Raw genomic sequence first — 18155 nt, 5'->3', positions numbered from 1 at the left:
TGCCGCCATCTCTTGGCACCGCTCAACAATTTTTTCTTCCTCTTCATCGATGATGATGTTTGGGGGACCTTTCTTGGATGTGGTTGTTAGACCAATCAACCATTTCGTCAGTGTTGCAGTTGGGATGCCCCATTTCTTTGATGTAGACCTGATGGACACGTCATTTTCCTCTACATCATGGAGTGCACCATCCATGTCAGATGTCGACCATAGCTTTTGTGGCATTGTAACTTTTCTTCCAATTGAAGGTGTAGTAACATCCACTGTGGGTGGGATAGGTTGTGGATCATGATCCTCCACTAACAGAGGTCTAGGGTCTGGTTCGGTCACATCAGGAGGCAGGGTCTATGGCTCCACTGACAGAGTTAAAAGTCTATGGAGACTCACAACTGGTCATTAATCAAATCAATAACAACTATCAGACAAAGGACGACAAGCTACTACCCTACAAACAAATGGTGGATGACTTCAAACAGTATTTTGTGCACATCACCTTCGAGCAAATACCATGGTTGAACAAAAAAGCAGCCGATGCAATGGCTACTATCACTTCATTACTACAAATTCCAGAGCAATAGAGTCGTTATGAGTTCCTGGTAGAGCAACTGTTCTCCCCCGCCTATGACCACTCTGAATCCCATGTTATCTATGCCTTGACTGGTTCAGATTCTCTATTATATGGACCAATATACGACTACCTCAAACATAATATCTTACCCCTTGACCAATCCCGTAACCAAAAACGTAACTTTATCCGACAAGCTGCCCGTTATACCCTTACCGCTGATACTTTGTATCGCCGAGGTCTCGATGGTACTCTTCTTCGTTGTCTTGATCGTAATGATTCTGATTCTGCTTTACACGAGCTTCACGAAGGTATTTGTGGCACACATTCAAGTGGCACTACTCTTGCTAAAAAGCTTCTCAGGATGGGATACTACTGGCCTACAATGGAGAAAGACTCATATCACTTTGCCAAGAAATGTCCTAAATGCCAAATCCATGGTAATTTGATACATGCACCAGCACAAGAGCTGCAGCCATTTACAACATCCTGGCCCTTTTGTCAGTGGGGACTGGACCTAGTTCACAAAATTCATCCTTCATCATCAAACGAACACAAGTTCATTATAACAGCAACAGAGTACTTTACCAAATGGATAGAAGCAGTTCCCATGACCACAGTGACTGGGAAACAAATTGCCTCTTTTATCCTAAATTATCTGATCTGCAGATATGGTATTCCAAGTTCAATCATCACAGATAATGGACGACCCTTCAAGAATCAAGATGTCCAAGAACTATGTGAAAAATTCAAAATCCAACATAGGTTCTCTACACCATATTACCCACAGGGAAATGGTCAAGCGGAAGCAGCTAACAAGACAATACTGAAAATCCTCAAGAAAACAGTGAATGATGCAGGCAAAGATTGGCATGTACAACTCAATCCAACACTTTGGGCATACCGAACCAGCCTCCGCACACCTACAGGAGCAACACCATACTCATTGGTATATGGATCAGAGGCTATTTTACCAGTGGAGGTAGAGATCCCATCTCTCAGAGTCTCTTTGAAAGGCTTAATCCCAGATGAAGAGTATCGAGTTAACCGACTACAAGAACTTGAGCTACTAGATGAAAGACGCCAACATGCTTATACTCATCTCAAAGCATATCAGCAACGCATATGCAAGAGCTACAATCACAAGGTCATTCCCCGCAACTTCAAGGTTGGTGACCTAGTACTCAAAGAAAATCCAAGAAATCAACAAGATCGAGAAAAGAAAGGGAAATTTGAGCCTAACTGGTTGGGTCCCTATGTTATCATATCCGTTTATGGATCAGGTGCTTATCAGCTAACAAATTCTGAAGGAGATGTGCTCGACGAACCAACGAACAACATCCATCTGAAAAGGTACTATACTTAAAGTAGCCTAGTGCACGGAAAAGCCCAAAACAAACAAAAAATTAAAAAAAAATAAAAAAAAAAATCCAGAAAAAGCAAAAAAATACAAAGTACGATAAAAACAAATGGTGAAAACCTGGTAAATAGGTGCCCTTGTGAAAGAACGGCTCCTCCATCTATCTCCATACCATTTTATCCATCAAAACACTATCGGCCATTGCCCGACACTTAGCATATATTCATTCAGGATATACTTAACGTAGTCACTATCCTAGGTTATCCATCTATATCTATTCTCTTACCGCAGTCCACCATGGCTTGGTAATCACTGTACATGATCATATCGAAGGGCACACTCAACTAGGGGCATTCATTGGTTCAAAAACTTGCAAACATTCCAAACATCACAAAATATCGCCAAAATCAGAGGCATGACATTCAACAAACAACACTACGCTTCATCGCAAAAACCAAAATTAAACAAAACACAAAAATACCAAGGATGGATGATTTTCTGAAGTACTGAATGTTGCACTATAGCATAAAATCTTAACTAGTTTTGCATTTTGAACTTTTTGCATTATTGGATTCTCTTCCTTGTCTCACTAAATGCTTCACAGCTAGAGGTCAAGCAGAATTTTCAATATTTTCTTAGTCTTCTGTCTGGGAGGCGATCACTTGTACTGTGTGAATACATGCCTCGAGACATGATACTTCGCATATCACTGAAGGCCTGATTCCACTTCACGCATATAAATGATCTAATCTTGTCTGTTTACGCAATACGCACTCAGGTCGTCCTGGTTCAATTATACCTTGACGCTTGTGCTATCTTGCAAAATCAAATATCATGTAAATTTTACTCAGGTCATTATGGTTCAATTATACCATTATGCTTGTATAAATTTTCAACATATCCAAAAATCAATAAATGCTCAATGATGATATTTACAAAGAAAACAAACAAATGGCTGTATCGGATGGCAAATACAGAATGAGGGATGCTCCAAAAACAATTAGTTGCACATCAATTTTACAAATAGTTGCATATCATTTTACAATTTAGTTGCAGATCATTTTACCAGTAGTTGCATATCATTTAAGCATGTTTGCATATCATTTTAGCATCATTTACATATCAAGATTACATTTAGTTGCATATCAAAACATACATCTCATTTTCAAGATACATCTCACAGCATATAAAAAGCATACATCCTGTATCATACATTACATCATATATTTCAGCATTACATCATCACATAAAATAAATGCATCCATATCAACACATCACATGATCAAAAATGGTGCCGTATATATATATATATATATATATATATATATATATATATCTCAAAACTGATCACAATATACAAAATGTGTCAAACACTGTGTTCCGTCCAATGAATAACAACTGCTCAAAAATACAACAGAGACCCTGTCTCTCAAGTATGACTATCTCCTAACGGAGATGGTCTCGCTCCAGATACACCCGCCCCTGGATCTCCAGGAGGGTCCTGTCTCGGTGGCCCCGTCACACCTCGGCTCTCAGATCGTGACCCAGTGGCTCGAGATCGACTCGATCTCGACTGCGCAACACTCTCCACTCGCCGCTCCCTGGGTATTGCAGCCTCATAATGCCGCCTATAATACTCTACCTCCTGCACTCTCCGCGTCAGCTCTCTAAGTGTGTCTCTCATCGGACCACCCGCCGCTGCTCTCTGCACACTCGCCAACATCTCCTCCGCTCGTCCTCACCGCTCTATCTCAGTATCTCTCTCAGTGGTCAACTGAGAAATCTGCCACTGATAGGTCAAAATCTGCACCTGCAGCTGCTGAACGGTAATCTGCAAGGTCCGGATTTGCGCATCCTCCACATGACCTGACACTCGAACCCGCAGCGGTACTTGTGCTGGAGGAACCCCTCCCAGTCGCTCTATCCACTCCTCTCCTCCCTCTCTCTCCCCGCCTCCCTCTGGCTCCTCCTCCTCCTCCATCATCCCCATCATCTCCATCATCTCCCCCATCTCCCTCCTCATCTGAGTCAAATGCTGGCCTCATCTCCTCCGGATCAGAGATCCTAGCCACCGCTCGCGCAGCAAACAATTGGGCGAACTCATCTGTCATCCTTGCATCCTGGATCTCTGGGGCATAGTCCCAGATCTGCCCGGCCAACCCCACAAACTCCTCCACTGCCACGACACTATCAATAGTCGGCCCCCAATCGGCCACATCCTGCTGCCGCCGTGCATAAAGGCACGCTCCCTGTGGAACACCCTGCTGGCACTCGAATTGCCTCAAAACTCGGGTCACCACAAACCGCTCAATGATGAATGGGGTCCTCCCAATCAGATACCTCATCATAAATACAAAGGGCATCTCCAGCCCATCCTCCGCCCATACCTCACAGCCTGTATACGGTCTCCAAGTGACCGTATCTATGTCGTCAAAAACCCTCCTCCAATGCTCTAGTTTGCCCAGCTTACGCTGGACAACTAGACCTCTATATCCGTAGACATATGCTGCACCTACGGGCCTGTCTCTATTTGCCAGTGGCCTCGCTGCTGGAATGTGCTCCCAGCACCATACCTGTAATAGGGTCACGCCAGCTGACAAACTGCCGTACCTGAGGTATACTACCTCTTGCAAACTCCGGTATAAATGAGCCAGCATCGCTGACCCCCATGCAAATCTCTGGCCCTGTGTGACCATCTCCTCCAACACTAACCCCCATCCCACCGAGAATCCCTTTGACCTACGATTAGGATAAAGGAATCCCCCAATGAATCCTGCCAGTACAGATGGCAGCGGTGCATAACCCAAATCCAAAAACTCCTGCCAGGGGATCTCATAGCCACAAACTGTGTCATCCTGAAAAATGCGGCGCAATGCCTCTGTGCCACCCTCCTCTGACTGCTCATAGGGAAGTAGTGCCCCTACTACAGGAATCCGCAAAATCTGGTAGCAATCCTCCGATGTCACTATCATCTCTCCAGTGGCAAAATGAAAGGTGTTCGTGTCGCTATGCCACCTCTCTGCCAACGCTGTCAAAAGCCCCCGGTTCATAATGAACCGAGGCATATCCAGAAGAGAGGTCAATCCACATCTCTCAATAATGTCCAAATCTGCCTGTGACAATCGCGGTATCAACATCCACGGTCTCGAAAATCTCTCCCTCGACTGTACAACACCCAATCGCTCCTGTCAACAAACACAACATATCCAATATCAGTTTCCACATCAACACAAAGATATCAAAATCAAACTTACATCAACAACATGAAACAATTTGCTCATCTACAATCAAAGTTCAAACTCCTATCATTTCATATCAACTTGTAAAACAACTCAAGTTCTCAAAAACCATATCAAAACTTGTAAAACAACTCAAGTCTCCACAATCACATAAACTTGTAAAACAACTCAAGTTTCCCACCCATATCAGCTTGTAAAACAACTCAAGTTTCCAACCCATATCGGCTTGTAATACAACTCAGGCTTCACACACATTGAACTTAAAACAAAACATGCAAAAATATCATATTTTGATCAAAACAATAGATTGATATCTATACATAACTTGAAAACTCGCAAATCAAAACAAGTTATACACACACTCATATTGGAAAAATTCATCAAAACACGACAGGCAGACAAAACAAATTTTCAAATCGGCCAAAACTGCAAAAATTTTTAGATGCGCTAAAACAGATCTTTAATGCGCTAAAATACCCCCACGCGCTAGGCTGCCTCTCCTATGCGCTATTATCTCTAACCTATGTGCTAGATTCTATCTACGCGCTAAAATTTTCAACCCATGCGCTAGACTCTGCCTACGCGCTAATCTACCCCTCCTAAGCGCTACCCTTTTAGCCCTATGTGCTAGGTTAGCCCTACGCGCTAAACCCCCTTCCCTATGCGAACCTCTGCGACTCCTATGCGCTAGGTCACCCCTACGCGCTAACCTGCTGACGCGACGCGCTACCCAACACTTTCCATGTGCTATTCTACATGCACGTGCTAACCTAATAGTTTTATGCGCTAGCCTACATTTTTTGGATGCGACCTCTAAATTTAAAATTGATGCGCTACTCTACACTTCGTATGCGCTACTCTAGACCTTAGATGCGCTAAACCGAAACACCCGAACTTTAAAATTCAAAAACTGACTAAAAACGACAAAACAAAAAATCAAAAAAGGGTCAAAAACGTTGACTTACTGGTGGTCCACGCGCTACAGGTCTCCGGTACCTCCGGACGCGCTCGAAACGGTGTCTGTGATAAGGAATAGGATTTTTTCTCCAGAGCAAATTCTCTTTCTCCAAAGTCAATAAAGCCCAAATGAACCTAAATCAAGCCCTTTTCCCCTTTTATAGAAGGAAAATGAAATTAGGGTTAGCCGATTGGACCTGTAATATGGTCGTGGCCTCCCCTATACCAAAACAATTGTAACTTATCGGGAGATGAATCAATTTGCACACTTTTTACATGCACGAAATCATACACATCATATGAACTTCATCAAATTAAATCAACAATTTTCTAACAAAATTGATTCATCTCCCGAGGGGGCATCACCATCAGATATCAAATCTGCGGCGTCACGCATCAAATCAAATCTGGGGCACGACTGACAAATCAAAAGAGCGACACAAAAATTGCATTAGATCATAAATCATGATAAAGCATCATTTTCTTTGAAATAACATGTGCACACACGTCACTTCAAAGAGGGGCAAAATGTAGACATATAAAAATGACCATATTCCTAAATGAATATTTTATGTTCATTTCTCTATTTGATTAAATCCAATTTAATTAAATTATCCACATTCCTCTATTTAATTAAGTAAATTACTCAATTTATTTAAATAAAATTCACTATACCCATTTAATGAATAAATCATTTTATTCAATTAAATTCCCCCTATCCACTTTTAATTAAATTCAAATTTAATTAAATAGTTACCCTAAATTGAATAAATCTAATTTATTTAATTGCAATCAAATTGAATGAAATTCTTTATTTCAATTAAATCCTATTATCCCTCCATCCACTTGCAAAATCCTACATCTCCCACTTGCCTTCCTAAACCCCTTTCTAATCCCTTCTAGAATCTTCTAATCACTTCTAATTAACCTAACCCCTCCTCTAAACTTTGTCACATCCCTAAGCAAAGGGAAGTCACTTCTCAAAATCTCAAAGTCTTTGATAACCATTAAAGGTTTTCAACCTTCAACCACCAAAACCCTTAAAGTCTTTGAAAACCATTGAAGGCTTCCAACCTTCAACCACTTAATCCCCAAAGTCTCCAATAACCATTAATGGTTAATTCAAACCCTCCCACATGGTTAAAACATTTGTTTTGACTCAACCTCTATCCAACCCAAGGGTCTCATCAGGCCATTAATGCTTTGACCATGATTATCTCTTAATCATTTGCACAAAGGTTTATCCTTGGATTAACTCTTAATCCAGTGGGTAAGCCTAACTTAGACTTGACCCTTAGCCTTTAGATAACCATGAGGTCTTCTCAGGCCTTTAATGCCTCCAACCTCTTCTCTTAATCCAACCCTATGTTGACACTTGTCACCATTTCATTGGTGCCAATTGTGTACATGGATCCCCAACTTTCAAACCTGGCCCTTGATTAAACCATTCAATCTTGACCATCCATTGCCCTGTTTATGCTATAAATAGAGCTCTCATTCCTCCATTCTCAAGAATCATCTTTCAAATTTGAAGCATTATACTTATGCTCAAATTATTTCAAGCTTTCTCATTTCATATATGCTCATCATTTAGCCTCTTTTAGATCAGGAATTAGACTAATATGCATGTTTAGAATAATTTCTTTATCATTTTAGCTCAATCATAGATTAAATATAGTATGGTAGGATAGTATTCATACTAATCTTGTCATCTTATCATTTAGTTTATTGCATTCTATAATCATACATAGCTTATAACACATCTCATACTAAAAATCTATCAGAGCATCCCTCGTTCTTGCATTTGCCATCCCTAAACCATTTTGCTCAATGATCTGAGAGCAAAAACGTTGGTTTGAGGGACATTGTGAGATAGAGAACCATGGGACCTTCCTTGGGAAGCTGAGTAATACATTATTACTCCATAGCTTGCATCAAGAAGTCCTGTGTGTGTGTGGGGACTAGTATTTAACTAAATTTTCACATATTCAGTTTTATTCGCCCACTTTTCCCGCATATAGTAGATACACACATGTATTTCCAATTAACATATATATTCATTTTCATAGTTGTATGTACAAAATATAGTTTGATTGTCTAGTTGAATGTTTGTTTCAATTGAGCATTTTGATGTTTCTGTTTGATGTTCTATGAGTTAGTGTTTGATTGACTATTTCATTGGTTGTTTGAGTCAATGTTTGAATGTCTATTTGAATTGGCTTGAAGGCTCTCAATTTCATTGCTGAAGGGTTCATTTTCAATATTTTACACTTATATATATGTTCAATTGTGCATTTTGATATGCATTTCAATGTTCTATTTAATTCAATCTTGTTTGGTTGTTTAAATATACATTTGAATTGGGATTATATGTATGTTGAATTTCCTTGGTGGAGGGTTTCAAAATACTTCAAAATACACTTTGATGATTGTTTCACTGTCTGTTTGATTTGGTCTTATATACTTGAAAATATACTTATGTGTATGTTCTATTCCCTACCGTGTAAGGGTTTCAAACTCCTTGCTCAAGGGTATAAGTATCAGTGTTGTGGGGTTTAGGGTTTAAGAAAGCATATATATATATATATATATATATGTATGTATGTATGTATGTACATGTATACATACATATATATACATATGTTTATACACATACATACACACACACACACACACACACACACATACTGTCAAATGTATACATACATATATATACATATGTTTATACACATACATACACGCGCACACACACACACACACATACTGTCAAACATATATATATATCACATGTAATATATGAGAATATGTGGAGATTAATTATAAAATGCATGGGAAATATATGTTGAGCCGTGGGAATTGAAAAGGAACAATTGCTCTGAACAATTAATACAACTTTCATAATTTCCCATGCATTTAACAATAAATGCCATATAGTTAGTAGTATGAGGTGGCAGTTGCATAATCAAAAGGGAAGGGTGCATTAATTGTGAGAAGATCATTAAAGAGATTTGGCTCGCCTCCATTTCCCAAAGCATTTAAGTGGAAATAATAAATTATAGTGTATGGTTGTATTTATAGGGGTGACGTAGGTTATGCGTGGAGTATGTAGACTATTTCAAATACTGTGCAGGGGACGGGAAGCAGTGGGGAGTTGCATGAAACCATGGAAGTAACATTCACCCTGTACACAACAAGGCAACAACTCATTTTTGTTGGCGAAATTTCTGACAAGAGGTTGAAATCAATTTTGAAGCACCATGACGATGAATTCCTCATGGCACTGAAGGTGTTTCTTGGGGAATGTTTCATGCAAACACCACACAGGTATCACACCAATGTGGATATTGTTAGCATGGTGGTGGCATGGGGGCTGGAGATTGGGAAGAATGTAGAAAAAGTAACATTGATGTTGAAGGGAATTGTGGGGGAGGAATGGTTGTCTGGCTTGCAGCCTTTGCTTGGTAGGGCCATCCCTGAAATTGGTTTTGATCTTGAGAATGGGGTTGATGAGGGAGGAGTGACTACCCTCTTTCTCCTTTATTAGATGGAGAATAGGGGAGGACCGAGAAACAAGGAGGTGGGAAGCGACCGTGGGGTGGAGATTGTTGGAACCGTATGTTCCTGAGAAAGAAAGTGGTACAGAGGACCTGGGAGGTGCAGGTGGGGATGAAGGCAATAAGCAGTGACCGCTACAACCAAAATGGGTGAACTGACAAACTTCTGGGTAAATAGACCCATAGGGGTCCGCAAGAAATAAAAAGTGTTATTGTATGACGATTGTTTTTTGAAAGATTTTGGTAAGGTATGTAATAGTTTAAAAAAAAAAACAGACAAGTAAATGTATAAAGTAGTTGTCTGAAACTAACAGATAGAAATAAAACATGTATATATGCATTACCGTAGGTAAATGAAAACAATAATGGAATGTGAAGAAGATTAATACCTGACAAAAAATAGCGTGTGTTTGCTTCTATGTCTTCTTGCTCCTCTTTGACGTGCTCTATATTCTTGATCCTCTTCGATTCTTGTCGTGTCTTCTCGGTGACTACAATGGGATGATTTCATGTCCATTTGTATATATAGGAATTTGAATTTGAATTCAATTTGTTGTTGTGCCTTCTTTAATGTCTGCACTATGTTGAATTTGAATCTTGAATCTCCATTTTTTTGCCATTTAAGTGTGAGTTGATTGATTTTGTTGGGAAATTGGTGGCCTTACATAATTGTTGCGGTGGATGTAGGTGTGAATGCTGGTGACATGACCAGTAACTGCGATGAAGTGACTAGTTCAGGTTTGTTCGACCTGGAAAGATGGGACGATAGGTGCAGAAACATGTTCAAAGGGTTGCGTGGTATGAGGCACATGTAGACATAGAAGTATCATTACGTGACCTTTGTTGGGCCACATCTGAATCCATGGGTGCTCACGTGGCGTGGTAGTGTTGTCATGTCGATTGATATGGATGGAACATGGTTATATTAAAAGTTTAATATTTTTCATTTTAATGTTTTATGCAAAGACTTATTGTTTAAATTGTGAGCCCAATCTTGGGCATGTAGGATTTTGGACTTGAACACGACAAGTTGATTTTGATGTAATGAATGCCTATTTCTAAATTGAATGTTTTATATTTTGAATGTATGCGATCAACTTTATGACTAATACATGTGTAAATTGAATGGCATTATTGATTGATAAATATTTGTACACGTTTTAGGACATGTGTTGACATGTATTGAGTGGTCAGGAGCATGCCAGTGAGCCCCTAACCGCCCCATTGCTATCGCACCTATAGGTCCCCGCACATGTACGGGCTCCTCTCCCTATAACTGTAAGCCAAACTTTATAAAACAAAGTACAAAAGTAAAAAGCAAAAAGTTGCGCGATATATTCTCTCTTTCAATTATAAAATTTTCCACATGCGTAAAGTATAAAAGATATTAATTACATGTCAATTCTTAAATTGTCCACATTAGAAGCTGTGCGACAAAGTGACGAAGCCCAATTTATACTTGGTGAGCTTTACTAGGTCATCAATGACTTCTAGGGCAGACAAATTACAGTCAGTCAGGATACGCTGCGATCTCTTCTGATATCCACCATACGGAATTCTGGCGCGCATTTACCATCAATCATTGAATTCAATGGTTTCGGAATCAACCACGTAGCTCAATTTGAGTCTATTAATTAAAGCCCATGGCGATGTATTTTGCATCAACTTTATAGCTGAATTTTGTTTTCGAGCTCTGCATCGAAATTCTGGTATGTATTTTATAATGCAGTGCTTTCAATTTCATTATAATGCAGTTTAAAGGAGAATTAGGTTTTAATTGTCTGCGACTATTTTATCATTTGGGTTAGGGTTTTTATGATTTTACCTTTGTTTTTGCATTTCATTGAGGTGGCGCTGTGTAGGGTTAAGTCTTAAACATACTAGTAACCGGTGCTTTAAGATTTTTCTTTGGGTAACACTATGTTTAGTTAGGAAATAAAATATGGTTTGCTTGAAATGGGTGTTAAGGGTTTTGGTAGCTCTTTTATTACTATCAGATTGTTTACTATCAGATTGTTATCTGGATAAGCATCAAATTTCAATTGTAATTAGTTGATGTGTTTTTCTATTGTTTGATAGTCACCTAGTTAGAATAGTAATTGCATCTATATGTAAATGTCATTTAAGTTTTGCTAACTTATTGGCATTATTTAAAGTCTATATCAATAGAGATTCCCCTTTAAAGGTGCTTTATAAGCATTTATTTCAAGTGTGTATGCATCCTTGTGATTTTTTTTTCAGTTGGACAAATTTCAAGCAAGCCTTCTATGATAGTGATAAATTTGAGATCTATCCAATCTGAGATAAGACTCAAATTTTAGTCATGCAGTGCATCACAAAGAGCCAATTTAGCATGCGAATCTTGCTTTTTTTGCATCAAGCATGTCTTATTGAATCAACAACATGTGAATCTTTCTTTTTTCGCATCAAGCATGTCTTATTGAATCAACAGCATGCAAATCTTTCTTTTTTAGCATCAAGCATGTCTTATTGAATCAAAGTGTTGAAAGTTATCTTTAAATGAAAATTGGGACATGAAAAACAATTATTCTTAATTAACTATGTTTTCTTGAGATAGACTTCCTACTCATTTGCTTCTACTTTACCCATAGTTGTTTTTAAAACTATTGTATTTTGACTTTAGTCTACTTTTTCTTCTCTTATGCCCATGTGGGGTGAAGGGAAAATAGCCTTGAGAGGAGGAATAGAGGTGCCTTGTATTCTTCCAACCTCTCAACAAGAAGTTCTTACTTTTTTCTTCTTTTTCACATTATAAGTGTGGAGAGACAATGTCAAAAAGTAGTTTTCCAAGAGGAAATAATGAATTATGGTTTTTTTTTGTTTTAAATAAAATTTATGTAGGATTTTCATTCACAAAGTCGTTCTAATTATCTTATATAAGAGGAAAAGCATAGGTTGAAATCTCTTTGGCTAAGAGTCAAGAACTGAGGGGTATCCATTTTGCCAAATTCATCCGGGTCATATGATCTTGGCCTCATCCCTTATGATGTTTGAGCCTTGCACTCAACAAAACTTGATCCCTGGTGCACTCATTAAGAACCACTAAATTATGGTTTAGTTTTTAAGTCCTATTCATCCTTGGGACCACTAAATTAGAATTAGTAGTCATTATAAATTATATGCAAACATGTACCTATTTTTTTAAAAATAAACATATATTAGAAAAATGTTATTAGATTGTTTTCTAGATTAAGATTTAAGTTTTAACCTATGAATTATGACATAGTTTTAAGTCTTATTCATCCTTGGGGCCACTAAATTAGAATTAACAATAATTATAAATGCAACTTGATGTACCTATTTGTTTGAAATTAAAAAATATTAGAAAAATGTTATCAAATTGTTTTCTAGGTTAAGATTTATATTTTAGGTTTCTTTAGCTTTTAAAAATGTATTCAATTTTTTTATCTTCGGTCTACTGCAAGTCCTTTGGGTTCACTAAGGCATAAATAAATTTTAAAATATTTATCTCAAATGATGGATGTCCTTGATGGAAGTTATTTGACTCCCAAAGTAGTTATCAAAAACATCTTTACAATCTTTTGGTAATCCCTCCCAAAAAATTCCAAGTGATGATAAACAATGAGTTTGGAAAGTCGGAGTGATAGATAAGTTTTATCTTTGTGTTTTGTTTTTGTAAGTTGTTTTATGTGATTTTAATTATTTTGATTTTGCACTGATGTCCTAATATTTGTGTCCCCATGGTGTCTATCTATTATTATCTCTCCTACCCAATATATCTATTTCAACAACTTCCCTAATTTGCCCATCAAATATTTAGAGACAATTTCCCATACATGCCTTTTCATGTTTTGTTGAATAGTATGAACATTTTCATCTTCATAATCACTATATTCTTCAACAATCAATTTCGCCCTACATTTAGCATGCCATTTTTCTTGTAATTTCACATTAACATTTAAAACAATCAATGAAATGTATATTATTTTATAGACTATAATATTAAATTTTTTTATTAAAAAGTAATATTTTTTATTATTATAATAATAAATATCAAATTATAATTAAGTTTCATAAACAATAGGGGAAATGATCAAGTAGTTGAGCGTGTTCCAATAGTTGCTATAGCACTTGTTGATTTAGTACCCAATATTTTTAACAATACTACGCCAATCATTGTGACTTCAAACTTGTTAGTGTTGATGATGACTACCCATAATTGAATGAAATGTATTTCTTAGATATAGAAAACAACAAATCATGTGAAGCTACTTCAATGCACTAATAAAATGTGACTATGTGCACAAATACCGGTCTCACTTTTTTGGACCTTTTTTGACACCTCAACAAAAAACATGTTGATGTGACATCATTTTCCTAAAAACCTAGTTATAAAAAGGGGACTTGCTAAATAAGCTACAATAGAAAAATGGGAGTGGCTTAAAATTTTCATATAAGATTTTGAGAAGCTCAAAGTTGAGATGTTTAACTATGAGATCCTCTCTTCTATGAAAATTCTAAATCACCAATAATAAATTTAAAACAATTCATAATCCAAATATATATATATAATTGAAATTGAAACTCATTTTATACAGAGAGAAAAAGGCGCATCCCTGATATGTGCCCTCTTTATGAAAAGTTAAAAATAAAAAGCAAAAGATGGTCATTACGGAAATATATTCTGTCCTCTTTCAATTATAAAATTTTCCACGTGTGGAAAGCAGAAAAGACATTATGTCAAGTGAAAAATTGTCCACATTAGAAGTTGTGCGACAGAGTGACGAAGCCCAATTTCTGCTTTTATCAATTCAACGTTAGAGAGAGCTTTACAAGTTAGTTCATTAATGACTTCTAGGGCAGACAAATTACAGTTAGTCAGGATACGTTGCGATCTCTTTTGACATCGAGCACACGGAATTCTGACACTACATTTGGTACCAATCATTGAATTCAATGGTTTCGGGCTCAACCACGTAGCTATAATTCGAGTCTATTAATTAAGCCCATGGCAATATGTTTTTGCATCAACTTTATTGCTGAACTGTTTTGTTTTCGAGCTCTGCATTGAAATTCTGGTATGTTTCCCACCATTTTATAATGCAGTGCTCTCGATTAACTCATAATGCAGTTGAAAGGAGAAGAGGGTTTTAATTGTCTGCAACTGCTTTATCATCTTGTGTGACGGTTTATTTGATTTTACTTTTGTTTCTGCATTTCATTGAGGTGGCACTGTGTAGAGCTAGTTGTAAGCAGCGGCTGTGTTGAATACAAGTAACCAGCGCTTTAAGCTTTTCCTTTGGTTAACACTAAGTTTAGTTAGGAAATGAGTGAATAACAAGAGTATAATGATGCAGGGAATACTCAGACATTTAGCAATGGTTTCTGTAACACTGAAATATGTTTGCTTGAAATGAGCGTTAAGGGTGTTAGTAGCTCTGTTACTGTCAGATTGTTCTGTGGATAAGAAACACATTTAAATTGTAATTAGTTGATGTGTTTTTCTATTGTTTAATAGTGTCAGATTGTTCTCTCGATAAGAAACAAATTTAAATCGTAATTAGTCGATGTGTTTTTCTATTGTTTAATAGTCAAAAAGGTAATGGAATTTAATTTTTCTATATTTGTGTTTCCATGGTGTCTATTTATCAAGATCTCTTTTACCCAACATAGGGGAAGAGCATCAGTAGTCGTCGTAGCTAACTTCACGCACCCACAGATCTTAAATGGTACAGCGGATTTTGATTTTTTTTTTTTAGTTGTCTTCGTATGCAACTTAACTGTTTATAGCTATTGATCTAGCTTTTGGATAGTAATGTCGCACGCTGTGGAATCAGTTATGCGCTCAAAGGTCAAAAAGTACACATTTCAAAGTGTCGCATGATACCTAACTAAAGATGTTCCAGTAACTGTCAACTCAAAATCGCTAGTACTTGTTGACAAATGACCCAATAGTTGTGCACAAATGTTCCAATAGTGGTGCACAAATGAGCCAATTATGAACAAAAAATTACTAAAAATGATCAGCTATTGGTACAAAACAAATTTATTAATGGTATTTTCACTATGACAGTTATTGGGGGGTCAACATGACAATAAAATGATGGTTATTGCAACTATGTTATCTATTAGTACTCTTCCCCTATCTATTTTAATAATTTCCATTATTTGCCTGAGACGTATTTAGAAATGATTTCCCACACATACCTCTTCATGTTTCGTTAATTAAATAGTGTGAACATCTTCATCTTCATAATCACTATAATCTTCAACAATCAATTTCATCGGACATTTAGAATGTCTTCTTTCTTGTATTTTCACATTGACATTTAAAACAACTGTCTCTTACAAAACACGAATTTTATTAATTCTTGTAAAATCAGATTTGCTTTTGAACATAAATTGAAGAAAGCATCAAACTTTGTTATCTTACTCTTAATTTAAATAGAAAATGTTAATCAGTGCACATCTACCTTAACCGTCTTTGCTAATTTAGAATACCTACATTTAAATGTAAGTACAACATAATGTTGTTTGTATTAAAACTGCTTCTAGCATCTTTCCCTTCTACTAAGCTGGGCATGGTTTGATACTGTTATTTGCGGGCAGTTTCCAACATTAATTGTTGGCGTTTCTACAATGATTCTTTACACCTTTACCACAAATAATTGTGGTCGTTCTCCTGCAATTTTATAAACCCTTGCCCTTAGGATTGGAGGAGCCTTGATGATTTGAAATCTCTTCTCTTGCGTCTTAAGGTAGTGAGCATGATAACATGCTTTTTGAATGGTCTTAAACTATGATGTCTTCCTATGATCTTGGCGTCCATGCTTCAGTTTTTTTTAGTGTCCAACACAGATTTGATTACTTCCTAAATTTGATGATGTATTCTTTCATACCTTGTCCTTATTTTTACCTCTAATGTTGCCATTATAATACGAAGATTTCATTAATTTCTTAAATTTCTCCTACTGAATTAACTGTTGGCAATTTCTTCAAACCAAATGATGGGCATAGTATGTTTGCCTGGTGCAAAAGAAACCCACCATTTTTCATATACTTGGGACTTCCAATATTTCACGGGGTGATAGTTGTAGTTAGTATAACTGCCTGGTTTTATGGTTGGAAGAGTATAATTCCTCAACAAAATTATAAAACATCAAGTTGGAGCCACTGTACTTAGAAATTGTGACTTATAAGGAATACATTTGAATGCCAGTTCATGGTTGGAGTGTTGACTTGACGAATATCTTTCTTTGGTTCTTTGCAGGTGAAGCATTTCACGCTATGGCCTTATCTCCAGTCTCAATCTACGGGTTCAACCAGAATGACTATATTACGAGAAGTTCAAATGATTCTCTTCTTAAGGACAACAGAAGATTTGGAAGTACAGCTTTTTATTGCTGGCCACGGGTCAGGAATAAACAATGTCCTAAGTATCAACTTCGATTTGCCTTATGTGGTAAAAATAAATTTGTATGCAAACCCAATTATTTTGACCTTGCTACATGTCGAAATGAAAAAATTTCTGGATACAAAAGAAAAGCGCTTGATTTTGGTGCACAGAAAACAAACATACGTTCGCAGATAGACCTTTCTGCAGATCAAGCAAAAATTTGTAGGTGTAGATGGAGCGGAGAAAGAACGTTTCCACTGGTCTTGAAAGCTACCAATAACATAAAAGCATGGCTGAGTGACGCTAGTTTTAAATGCAGCCCCCAATCAACAATGGCAACATTCTCTGTATTATGGATTCTCTTCTTTAGTCCGCCTTCTTATGCTGATGATGATGGGCCAAAGATCTATTCCTGTTTGTTCAAAGAGTGCAGGTATTACACGATGCCCTAAATATTATTGAAAATAAGTTCTCTTTTTGTGTAGGAAAAACTTGAGGGAAATATTCTCTTTTTATTTCAAAAGTCTGTTTAGGTTCTCTTTTTCACGTTGATGTCATTCAGCTGCTCAAAATAAGATGATTCTTAGAAGTACATGCAAATTATATGTGTAATTCATAACCAACACGCATATGAAATGGAAGTACTGATAAATTTACTTCATTCACAAGAATCACATTTCAAGTGTGGCTTTCTTTTTATAAGTACTACTTTTACTTGAATGATAAAAAATCGAAGCAATGTTTTAGTCATTCATACTATCTGCTTTATATTAAGGAAAAATAAACGTGATATGCTGATTATGAAAATTCCACTGAACGGGGAAAGCATACATTGTGCTACATTGGGTATGACTGATCTGATTAGTCTTCATCATAAGTCAGATTCTTCCTATTCATTCCCAGAAAACATTTGCTTTAATGGGCACTGACTTTGGCTAAAGAGTGGGCCTCCACATTTAACTCTTCATAAACATGATTAGGTAGTTTACCAATTCTGTAAGAAAAGTAGAAGCCTCCCAATTTCCTTTTTAAATCACTTAAGATTAAATGTTCAATGGACCATAAGGTTGATTTGACTAGAAGCGAATCTTCTAAAATGCTA

At 37.0% G+C, this 18155-nt stretch overlaps 1 protein-coding gene across 1 annotated transcript in view; it reads left to right on the top strand.

Annotated features, from left to right (window-relative positions):
* Positions 1-11079: 11079 nt before the first annotated feature.
* The window catches only part of LOC131043841 (violaxanthin de-epoxidase, chloroplastic), a 36899-nt gene continuing 29823 nt past the window's right edge, over positions 11080-18155 (top strand). The window contains exons 1-2 of the mRNA XM_059216776.1: positions 11080-11384; positions 16928-17486. Coding sequence (XP_059072759.1) covers positions 16945-17486 — 542 coding nt within the window. The 5' untranslated portion in view covers positions 11080-11384; positions 16928-16944. The remainder of the gene's footprint in view (positions 11385-16927; positions 17487-18155) is intronic.

This window comes from Cryptomeria japonica, chromosome 2 (genome assembly GCF_030272615.1).
Source record: "Cryptomeria japonica chromosome 2, Sugi_1.0, whole genome shotgun sequence".
NCBI lineage: Eukaryota > Viridiplantae > Streptophyta > Pinopsida > Cupressales > Cupressaceae > Cryptomeria > Cryptomeria japonica.
This window is presented reverse-complemented; position numbering and strand designations above follow the sequence as displayed.